This window comes from Prosopis cineraria, unplaced genomic scaffold (assembly GCF_029017545.1).
Source record: "Prosopis cineraria cultivar Desert tree isolate PC_DT_omini unplaced genomic scaffold, ASM2901754v1 PC5, whole genome shotgun sequence".
NCBI classification, from domain to species: domain Eukaryota; kingdom Viridiplantae; phylum Streptophyta; class Magnoliopsida; order Fabales; family Fabaceae; genus Prosopis; species Prosopis cineraria.
In genome coordinates, this window is record NW_026555336.1 from 22,911,948 (window position 1) to 22,924,781 (window position 12,834).

The window sequence follows — 12,834 nt, forward strand, 5'->3', positions numbered from 1 at the left end:
CCCACCACATCCTGCTCCCATTCTTCCTTCTTCTTCCTTTCAACCAAACCCACTGTTTCATTTCATTAACTCTCTGTTTGACAAAAGCTTTCGGCGCAAGAACAGTTTCATTACGTCTTATATTCTCTATGATATTCCCCGTCTCAATGTCGACCTTAGCCCCACACAAGTACCCACATAGTCCCCACCACCACCAATCCGCCGTGTGCCGCCGGCTCGTCCTCCTCCGCCGTGGTGTTCAAGCCTATTGTTCTACCACCACCACTGCCAAATTGAACTCCGATGCTGCACAATTAGTCGTGGAACATCATCAGCTTGTGTCCCCTAAAGCAGTGGTTATTAACCATCCTTTAACTAATGATCCAAGTTTACAATCAACGTGGTCACATCGAGCCTGGGTTGCAGCCGGGTACACCACCATGCTTGTTTCATTGGCTAAGTGCATTAGTCAAGCAACCATCATGCAGGTTTGGTTCGAACCGGTTTTGGCCGGTTGGGTCGGCTATATTTTGGCCGATCTAGGCTCTGGGTTTTACCATTGGGCTATTGATAATTATGGAGATGAGTCCACACCTGTGTTTGGTCCTCAAATTGAGGCTTTTCAAGGTCATCATAAGTGGCCATGGACCATAACAAGACGTCAATTTGCTAACAACTTGCATGCGTTGGCTCGTGCGGTTACATTCACAGTGTTACCTATTAGACTTCTTTGTAATGAGCCTACGGTTCTTGGGTTTGTTGGGGTGTGTTCTGGTTGCATTATGTTTAGCCAGCAGTTTCATGCATGGGTGCACGGAATGAAGAGCCGGCTTCCGGCGCTCGTGGTGGCGTTACAGAACACCAGAGTGCTGGTGTCACGATCGCAACATGTCGCCCACCATCGGGCACCATATAATGGAAACTATTGCATTGTGAGTGGAGCTTGGAATGAGTTTCTGGATAAGCATAAGGTGTTTGAAGTGTTGGAGATGATAGTGTATTTCAAATTTGGGGTTAGACCACGGTCCTGGAGTGAACCTAATTCTGAGTGGATGGAGGGGATGGATGTCGTTTCTTCTCAAATTTCAGCCAAGTGAAAATTTAACTTTTATTGTTTTTATTTTTTTGTTGGTATGTTGAATGAAGTCTGAAAATATATTATTTAAAAAATGAATAATTATACAATTTCATAAACTTTATATTGTTTTGTTGATTTATGTTAATAATTTTATATTTTTTATTATTTAGTGTCCATCTTTTGGAGAAAAATTACTATACCCCAGAATACCCCAAAAAAATATCCAAAATATGTAAATTACAATAAAGTATGATAAAATGTGATATTTATTATTTAGTCCCTAGAGATGTTTGGCATTTTGATTTTTGACGAAATGACATCAAAATATGTAAATATGTTATTGTGTCAAAAATCAAATTGTCGATGATCATGTGTTGCAAATTGGCATTGTTTATCATACACTGAGTGAGAAACCTAGTGAGAGAGAGGTGCAGCTTCAAGTACTAGTGTAGGGCCTTCTGCTGGTTCATCGGAGGTTCCTCAATGTAATGTATACCTTAGCATTACTAATATTTACCTCAAATAATCACAACAATAGCAATAGGAAGCATCAAGCTCCAAAGCTTCATAGCGAATCTAGAAGGGTGTAACAATTAAACATGGAAAAGTTCTTTTTGAAAATTGTTGGGATCCTATAACCCTTTAAAATTAATCATTCATGCTCGAACTTATTGTTTCAAATATCGTAGGAAGCATAGAAATAAAACAATGAGCAAACCACAAGAAAATTAGGCCAAAACACTACTACAAAATAAACTTACAGGAGCGCTTTTTTTTTTTACCTTAGGGAGTGCTTTTGAAGCGCTCCCGTATCGAGCGCTCCGAAATTTATAGGAGCGCTTTTTTTAAGCACTCCTGTATGTAAGTTATACAGGAGCGCTTTTAGAAAAGCGCTCCCATAAGAGCGCTAGAGTACATGTCATGTACGGGAGCGCTCTATGTAAGAGCGCTCCTGTATGATGCATACTGGAGCGCTCTCTATAGGAGCGCTCCCGTATGCTACCTTACCAGAGCGCTCTTTACAAGAGCGCTCCTGTGTTCCCCCATACGGGAATGCTCTTTATAGGAGCGCTCCTGTATGATGACAATTTACTGGAGCGCTCTTTAAAAGAGCACTCCCGTAAGTTTCTTTACAGGAGTGCTCTTCAAATGAGCGCTCCCGTATACTATATTTATTTTTTTAAAATTAAATTTTTCAAATTTCTCCTTTTAAATATCTTTAATAATAGCAAATCATAATATCAAAAACTAATTTAAAAATAATATCAACATAAAAATTTTATATACAAGAAAAAATTTGAAACTGATACAACAATTTCAATTTTCTAACTAACCTAGTTTAATTTCTAACAAGTCTAACAAATGAAACTAGTGTTATTTTTTTAACATTGAAATCTAACTTCCTATCACAAACGGCCAATAATATATTCTGACCATTCTTCAACTAAATCTTCTATTTGCTCCATAGTAAAATGCGAATATTTTGCTCCAACAAAATACTACACAAGATATGAAAGCAATATATAAGTAATTAGCATTATATTAACTTAATTTTAAAGCTTTTGACTTACATTTTCAGGAATGATCAACTCTTGTTGTGTGATTACTTCTCTCATAAACTTCATAACATAGTATCCACACTCCCAACCTTGTAATTGTGTAGGTACCTATAAAACAATAAAAGATGTCATTTATATGGTAGAAATAAATTCTAACTTAATTTAAAATACTTCAGTGATGAAGTTATATATATGATACAAGTATTTGCTGTCAAAAATCCGGCAGAGTCTCCCCTATAACTTGGAAGTTCCAGAATTTTTCAAAAATTCTACATCAATCCAGAACAACATATTCAGAATAACAAACATAAAATATCAATCAAACAATCATTTAGATATGTACCAACTTGTTTTATTAAGAAAATAATACAAACCTTTATTATTTTCCAAGAATAAAACTCAACAGAATCAGGTCTTTCGGTGTTTGGAGGGAGACCTTCACCTCCTCGATAACGTGCTACAGCCCTATTATATAATGATTAAGCATACCAAGTAAAAATTAATTATTATAATAAACATATATAAAGAATATAGAACTAAAAACTTACTGATTAAATAATATCCTCATAGATTTGTAGTTCTTAAAGCCACTATCTCTTAATGAATCAAGATAATAAATCACAGGGATGAATGGATTGATACAAACAAGCACCCAATGTTGCCTGAAAAATAAAATATTTCATTAACTAAAATATCAACTAAAGTTAAAGATAAACAATAATAACAATTTACCTTGGATTGTGAGGAGCTAAAAATAACATGTTTCTTTTGCTTTTGACTTTGAATGCATCAGTAGTCTTTTGAGAATGGTACTCAACACTGTAGGTACTAGTGTTGTGCGGGCTAATAAATGAAAATTTTGTTACCAATGAGGCCAGCACTACAAAAGTATGATATAAGTACCAAAAATGAAAAAAAAATAGAATCATTCACAACTAAAATTAAATAAATACCACAATAAGTAATAAAATTGAGAAAGTACTTGATGTATAAACTAATTTGTGTTGTTTGTAGCCAATTCTTGGTCAGAATCTCGTTAATATTTTCAGCTGCTAATTTTTCGCTAATTATTTCACCATAAATCTCCTTTTCAAATTCTACTTCACAGATCTCATTTTTAAATATTGTCCGCATAATCATTTCAAGTGCATTTTGATGAGGATATTTCAGCTGAGTAGATTCTGTGCTGGTCTTCTCTGCCTTAGTCACAGAAGTAGATCCTTTCAATGGCTTTCCTTTCGCTTTGATTGGCTTCTTTACAACTTCTTTAAATTGTAAGGACTATAAGATGTAAAATAGATTGGTAAGGCCGTAAGAAAACATGAATGATTTTAAAGAACCATCAATTATTATACTTGTAACTTAATGAGCTTTGAAGGCTAAGCCACATAAGTTCCAACAGCATCAAAAATCGTGAATATATCTTCATCTTCTATTTACACTAGCAACTCAACATCATTTTCTATTGGAATAGTTATAGTCATCTTTAAGTGATCAGCAGGCAACGATCTGGAGTGTATAGTAACACTATTATCATTATACACAGATCCGATTGCCACAACACGACAATGTGGTAATTCTAACCATAATTGACATTGAGACTCGCCCTAAAAATTAAAAATTAATATCTTAAAAAAATGTGAAACATAATTTGTGAATAAAGAGAAGATATAGAAAGAAAATGTGAAACATAATTTATAACCTTAGAAAAGTTTTCTTTAGTATGGAAGGAGCAACTATCTTTATCGTTGGGGCTACCTTGTGGCACATTTTATAACTCCAATCACTAGCTTGAAATTTTTTTCCATTCTCACCTCCATTTCTGCCATCCTTGCATTAAAATCATCTTCAGTAAAAATTTTAGACCGACGTCTAAAGTAGGTGCCCTGAGAAATGCCAAATCCAACTCTTCTAACACGACCAGAGACCTCTGGAGCTCCCAATGCCCTACTAAGGACATCCACATGCTCCCCCACATCATCTTGTGATATTAATTGTGATAATGCTTCCTGTTGAACAAATTATAAACTAATTATTAAGTAAATAATATAAATAAAGTAATACACTAAAATATTAATACTCACACAATCCTCCTAGACTTTTCGAGTGCGTTTATCAAGTAATTTGCCTTCTTTATCTTCTCAAGCAGTCTTCCAAACAAGAGCTCGTGAAATTAGAGCATTAGGTCCAACTTCTTCCCTCTATTTAAAGAAGATATTAGAATAATTAAAAAACATTTCCTTATATATATATATATAAGTAATATCAACAAACGATATTAATTGAAACTCATCAAACTATGTTCAATATCTGGATAGCTCTTTCTTCCTGCTCTATATTGAAAAGGAGTACTTGCGGCTTTAAGCAATTGACCTGGCTAATCTATTGAAATTCAGGCTGTTGGCGCATTTTAATAAATTCATCCCAATGCTCTTGCTGGATCTCTGGATACATTTTAGGAGGATGAGGATTGAATTCTTCATTTGCATCTTTTAGATAATATGTTGTGAGGGTAGCTGAAACTTTCTATGAGCATATGCTGCTTTTCTCATGATATAATGCCTATGACTCTCATCCAGGTCAAAAGATATACACAAATCTTCCCATATATTATTTTTTGCTTCTTCAAGCTGTGGGTCATTTTTCTTTCTCCAGTCTGCAATGCAACAGGGAACATAATGATGAGCTAAGACCCCTATGTAACTGGCCAACTGAGGAGACTTAACTAATTGGTCCCTATCATTTCAATTTACTAGTAATTTACGACCAGCTGCTCGAGCTCGTATTACTGCTTTCATAACAGTTTTACCCCGTTTAACTTCCTTGAATGCTTCTTCTTCAGTGGGTGGAGCATCACCACTGTTCTAGGTGGGGTAGCCATATACTTGAAAGGAAAAATGTAAATTTTTAACAACAACAAAAAAAAAAATTTAACAACTAAAAATAAATTTTTAACAATTAAAAGGAAATTTAAATAAAGAACTTACAAGTGTTAAAATTTATTTTTTCTTTTTTTTTGTTTTTTCTTTTGTGTGTTCTACATATCCCTCATCAATCCAAATCCCTTCCGCATGATCTTCTCTAATATAGAAGGCATTATCCCTAGTTGAAACATCAAATGTCCGTGATGTTCCTATGAAAGGGTCATCCTCAACATTGAAATCTTCATCCTCCTCATTACCCACTATTTTATTTGTTAAAAGAACAATCGACCAATTTTTATGTGCTGGATCTGACACATAAAACACTTGTCGAGCTTGTGATGCCAAAATGAATGGTTCATCTTTATGAGCCACCTTATTAAGATCTACTTGAATAAAACCTAACTCGTCAATTCGAAAGTCGTTTTTATTGTCAACCCACGTGCAATAAAAGACAGGTTCGCGAAACTTGATATAATCCAATTCGCAAATGTGCTCTATAATCCCAAAATATGACATCATTACATAGATTGGATTCTTGTCTTTAAAACTAGAGACATGCATTGATTGAGCTTTAAGCGTTACACCACTATTCTGCATAGTCTCCGAGCATCTTGACTTTTCGTATAAAATGTAAAGTCATTAATTACATAACTTGTATAATAAAATACTTCAAATCCAGGACCCCTAGCCAAAAACCTCAACCTTTCTGATGGGTGAGACTCCTCAGAGATGCGAGCTCTAAACTAATATATAAAGTGCCAGTTGTGATATGTTGCTAGCCATGTTTCATTTTTACCATTATTCTGACTCTTAACTATTGCCTTGTGTTCGTTGATATATGGTTGAACTTCCTCAGTGTTGTGTAAAACATACAAGTGAACTTGCTCCCATTGTGTCTTGTCTATGCTAATGAGTTTCTTCCCAATGATTCCACCCTGTTCACATGTGGTGTCTTTTGTGTACTTTGGCAACCCAATGGCATCCACATTAGAGAGATATCTAGTACATAATTCAACTGCTTCTTCCATGATGTACCTCTCAACAATACACCCCTCAAGCCGACTTTGATTTTTTACATATCCTTTTAATACTTTCAAGTAACGCTCTACTAGGTACATCCATCTCAAATAAGCGAGGCCACACAACTTTATCTCTCTAACTAAGTGAAATGATAAATGAACCATGATGTTGAAGAACGAAGGCAGAAAATACATTTCCAGCTCGCTTAAAATCTTAGCTATTTCATGTTCTAGCTTTGGCAATTTTTCCGGGTCAATCACCTTGCTACAAATTGCCTTAAAGAAGAAACAAAATCTAGTAATTATGGCTTGCACCTTCTTCGGCAAAATGGATCGTATACTAACCAGCAATAAATTTTCTATGATGACATGACAATTATGAGTCTTGAGACCTACTAGTTTGAGGTCTTTCATGGATACAAGGCTACTTACATTTGAAGAATATCCTTCTGGCACTTTAACTTCATGCAAGAATTCACAGAATGCTAATTTTTCCTTTCTAGACAAGGTGTGAGCTGCTGGAGGTAAAAAAGTACGTTTTCCCTTCCTCTCTGGTGCCAACTCTTCTCTTAACCCTATGCTAATCAAATCCATCCTTGCATTAATTCTGTATTTACTCTTTCCTGAAATGTGGAGTAATGTGCCAACAAGACTATTGCAGACATTCTTTTCGATGTGCATTACATCCAAGAAATGCCTAATATCTAGGGTCTTCCAGTATGGTAGCTCAAAGAATATGGACTTCTTTTTCCAACCATTCTTAACAATCTTACTTGCAAATGGTTTTCCAAATTCAATTTTTAAATCTTTGACCTTTTCAAAGAGCTGCTCACCAGTTAATGGCATGGGAACTCTACCCTTCTCCGGGTGGCCATTAAAGGCCTTCTTCAGTCGTCGGTAATGATGTGTTTGCGGCAAAAATCATCGATGACCAATAAAGACATTCTTCCTACAATGTTCCAACCGCACTGAACATGTGTGCTCCTCACATACTAGACATGCATCTCGTCCTTTGATACTGTATCCTGATAAATTGCCATAGGCAAGAAAGTCATTTATGGTGCCAAACAACATTGCTCGTAGGATGAAATGTTCTTCTCTATACCCATCATAAACTTCCACACCTGTCTCCCACAAAATCTTCAGATCTTCAATCAAAGGAGCTAAGTACACATTTATATCATTTCCTGGTTGTCGAGGCCCAGAAATCAACAATGACAGCATCATAAATTTGCGCTTTATGCACAATGCTGGAGCGAGATTGTAGATTATTAAAATAACCAGCCATATACTATGAGTACTACTTTGCATGCCATGTGGGTTCATTCCGTCAGTGGCTAGTGCAAGGCGTAAGTTTTTATCTTCAACCCCAAACTCAGGGTATATAAGATCAAACTTTTTCCATTGAGGAGCATCTACAAGGTGCCGTAGCTTGCCATCCTTAATTCTCTCATCAGCATGCCATGTTAAGTGTTTAGCATCTTCTGCAATGCTATATAGGCGTCTAAATCTTGGTATGATTGAAAAATACCACAATGCCTTCGCTAGGCTACATCTATTTCTTTTATACCGTGATGCATCACATTTTGGACACTTATCTAAGGTTGAATACTCTTTCTGAAAGAGGACACAATCATTTGGACATGCATGTATCTTTTCATAGCTCATCCCAATAGAACAGAGCACTTTTTTAGCTTCGTAAGTATTAGGTGGAAGCTCATTGTACTCAGGTAACATTTCATATAAGAGTTCAAGAAAATCCGTGAAACTCTTATCGCTCCATCCATTTGCTACTTTTAGGTTGTATAGTTTCAAAATAACTGATAGTTTTGTGAATTTTTTACAATCGGGGTATAATGGTTTATCAGCATCACTCTTCAATCTCTCAAACATCTCAGGACAGTCTCTAAGATCCTCTTCAATCACATCAATCATTTCATCAAGACAGTCAACATCATATATCCCACTATCACGATCAAATGTTGAGTAGCTCGCACTATCCCTCCAATCACTTGCATTATTCCTTGTCTCCCCATGCATGGTCCAACAAGTATAAGTTGGATCAATCCCATTACATATTAAATGATCTTTCAATTCTATTGGCTTTACTCTTTTTCCATAGCAACATTTCAAACAAGGACATATGACTCCATGGGGGTCTTGATCACAACAAAATGCAAATTCAATGAATTCATCTACACCATCCCAATATTCTCTAGATAGTCGATTAGCTGACATCTACTTATGATCCATGTCACTAATATGATTACCAAAATTCAATAAACAAAAGACTTAGATTTTTATAAAAAAAATTCAACAGCATCTTCTTTAAAAGAACAATCTCCCAAATGATCAAACAATCAAATTTCACAACACAACACATCTAAACTAAAAAAATCAATTCATCCAAATAAAAATTTAGTACCATAATGCATCTAAATTCTGTCAATCAATTATAATTTAATCAATAACAATAATCTCCCATAAAAGTATATTTCATAAATAAAATAAAAATGTACAAGTAGTTTCCTCAACTTTAATCTAAATTATCAACTACAAATACTCCATAATTTTAATATAAATAACTTCAATTCATATAGTATCTATAATATTTATTATTAAAAAATATTTAAAATTTATTCTCAAATATATATAAATTAATTATTAAAAAATACCTTCAAAGTGTAGTCTTCACGGCAGCAGCGACGTCGATTCCTCCGCTGTACAGCAGCGACGCACAGCGGCAATGGAGGTCTTCACGGCGTCCCTTCCTCCGGTGTACAGTAGCAGCATAGATCTGCAACAGCAATACAGATCTAAAATAGAGATGCAAATCTAAAACAGCAAACAGCAAACAGCAGAATAAATGGATGGTGATCTGCAACAGCAATACAGATCTGGAAAGAGATGTAGATCTGGAACAGCAGAATAAATGGAGGCGCAACGACGGCGACGCAGAGACCAAACAGCGATGGCTCGGCGACACGACGCAGAGATCGAACAGTGACGACGGTGACAACGAGGAGACGGATGGCGACAGCGACATAGGGGCGGACGGCGACGCAGGGGAGGACGGCGACGGTGACGTAGAGGCGACGGCAATGCGGCACAAAAACAGAGAGAGATGCGCGACACAGAGAAGGAATGAGAGGCAATAAAAGAGAGAGAGGTTTGAAAGAAACTAAATAGAGAAAAGAAAACTGACGGATGGATATAAGTGTGGGAAGACTCTTCCGGAGCGCTCTATATGGAGCGCTCTTCGTTGAGTGCTCCGGAAGATGAGCTCTTCTAGAGCACTCCGGAAGAGCGATCTATCTTCCGGAGCGCTCGTCGAAGAGCGCTCCAGAAGATTTTCTTTTGGAGTGCTCTTAAACGAGCGCTTCCGAAGAGCTAATCTTCCGGAGCGATTAAGTACGAGCGCTCCCAAAGGTATTTTTAAATATTTTATCATATTTTATATATATTAATTAGGAGCGTTATCTTATTGAGAAGCCTAACATACAAGAGCGCTTATTTAGAAAAGCGCTCCGGTAAATTCGTCATTCACATTTTGGAGTGCTTATTTAAAAACCGCTCCTAAATACCCGCTCTTAAAGATATATTATGTAGTAGTAAAAACATCAATGGCCACATTCTGGAACAAATATTGAAGCATATTGTGCATGCGCCATGGCATGTGCTTTATGCATCGTAGTACACATGCTCTGTCATGACAGCAAAAAGCTATCATGATAGCTTTATCAAGCTAAACTCCAGACATGCATCATTTTCATATTCGAGTTCGACTGGAGTGATTCAAGCATCCATGTGAAGCTTGTTTGAAAATCTAACTAATGGTATGAGTTTCATTATGATTTGAGATTGTATGTTAATTTCAATCACTCAAATGCAAAAAGCTAAATTTAAAACTATTTTGGGTGTATCCAAGTGTTCAAACCACAAACCTAATATCGTTAGCCCATTTTGAGGCTTGAGCTAAGTTAAAGGGACCATTATAAACCTAAATGACCAATTACACTTATAATAATCCATCAAACACAAGATTTAGCCACTTAAAGCATGATTTCACATAATAGGGCTATTTACAACAAAACCATAAATAATCACTACTTGACTAAATCATCATTACATAGCACACATATATATTGCCAAATTATCATTATCATCATAGATATACCATATTCTTGCACTTGGACTAGTATTTTAGCTCATCACTCTACATTTGCCATGAAAATCACCACTTAGACAAATTCAGGCTAAAATACAATACACATATACTATCATTATACAAGCACAATCCCTAAAAATGACATGCATTCCTAGTTGGCAAGTTACAATGCATTATAATTACATGATTGTACACAATTCAAGAGTAAGTGGGCCATAACAATTGATAGTTATAAACTAATCCTTCCCTAACTCTTTCTCTTATTCTTTGTTTGACTTTGACTTTGAACTTGTAAAATAGTAGCCAGGAGGTAAAATAAAAATCTCAGTAACAAGGATAATCTATATATTGATTAACAAACAAAGCTATAAACAATTCAACATATATACATACACACACACACACACGTGTATGCACTAAATCATATCTCTTTTATAAAATGTATGCTTAAGATTTCCATTTAAAGCTCTATTGCTCTCAACTCAATCTACAACCTATTTTGGTTGTCTATCCACCTTCAATGGAGGAGTTACCTGGCCAAGGTACTACCCCTACTTAGCTTCCAGGCTATAGATTACCTTAATATGATAATTAGAGTACCATATATGCTAATGCTTCTAATCCTCTTTAGGGGATACTGCATATTGTAACCTTTTTCCAATATTCACTTGATATTAGGAAGGGTTAGCTTAATCACCACACTTGAAACATCAAACAGTAATCAATTTACTTTGATTGAAAAGCTTAGGTCCAAGGCACTTTTTGTAAAATCATAAAAAATCTTAAGACATCAGAGTATTACATAGCAGAAACAAGTCACATGGATTTATAATAATCATTGCATGCATTCAAAGCAAAGAAATAAGGTCAATTTAAGGGCCATGCACCATGACATATGGCAGAAAGCCACAAGCTTAGACCTTCTTTGTGTCATGCATCACGGTGTGATACACCATACGCCGCGGCGCACAATCCCAATTCTACAGCTGTCATTTGACAGCTCAAATGATGAACATTCAGCATATGCCAATTTTACATATAATGTTCGATTGAAGTGATTCAAGTGCCCATACGAAGCTCAACTCATAAGCTAACTAATGAGATAGGTTTGGACATGATCTAACGGTCCGATCAAAATTTGAACACCTGGATGTAAAAAGTTACTTTTTTAAGAATTTTAAGTGCCCAAGCGCTCAAATTGATCCCATTATCTCATTAGACCTTATTAGGCCTTAAACCAAGTCCAAAAGGACCTATTACACCTAACTGATCAAATTATATATCATATACACATATATATCAAGATTTGGTTGTTCAACGGCCAATTCCCACAAACCACAACTATTCACAATTTTTCACAATTTAGCCCACTAGGCCTTTTTCACCACAAAATCTCCACAAAATCACTCATTTACATATTCATGACAAGTTCACCACTAAATCTTAGCCCATACAATTCATTTCACCACATATTTCCATATAGCGGCTAAGATTCACCAAAATTCACAATATTTAAAACTTGAAGCATTCAAAACATGCATGTAGCCTTATAGCCACTTATATATATATATATATACATTAATTACGAGGTTTTGGTTCATTACACAATCTCAAATATTTTCCACGACAATTGCACCACTATGCCGATCTAAAACTCTATCCCCTAGCCTAGCTCACTACTCTGTCTTGGCCACAAGGGTGAGATAAAAATCTCAATAACAAAATAACTCTCTACCATTAACTATCACAAGCAACTATATGAAAGTATAGCATAATATACCATTTAATATAGTATATAACACATGTTTCACTTCAAGTCACATAAATACAAACATTTTGCCACTTTTAAAAGTAAGTTTACCACTATTCACCACTTTTCTAACATATAGCATGATCAGTACCGATTGAACCTCCAAATCATCTCGATTTGAAACCATAGGCTTGCCTTAGACCAATATACACTCTCATTGGCCCTGACCTCACCTTTAGTGGTAGAATCACCTAACTAAAGGTGTTCTATCTTACTTTCAGACTATGGTTTTCCCTGATACACATAATGGGGTATTATTGACTCTAATATAGCATCACATTAATACTAAGGAGTTCG

The 12,834-nt window shown here is 35.7% G+C and overlaps 1 protein-coding gene across 1 annotated transcript; it reads left to right on the forward strand.

Annotated features, from left to right (window-relative positions):
• Positions 1-13: 13 nt before the first annotated feature.
• Positions 14-1,173, forward strand: LOC129312192 (fatty acid desaturase 4, chloroplastic-like). The gene has a single exon (XM_054954821.1). The coding sequence runs from the start codon at positions 129-131 to the stop codon at positions 1,074-1,076; it is 948 nt and encodes a 315-aa protein (XP_054810796.1). The 5' UTR covers positions 14-128; the 3' UTR covers positions 1,077-1,173.
• The last annotated feature ends 11,661 nt before the right edge of the window (positions 1,174-12,834 follow it).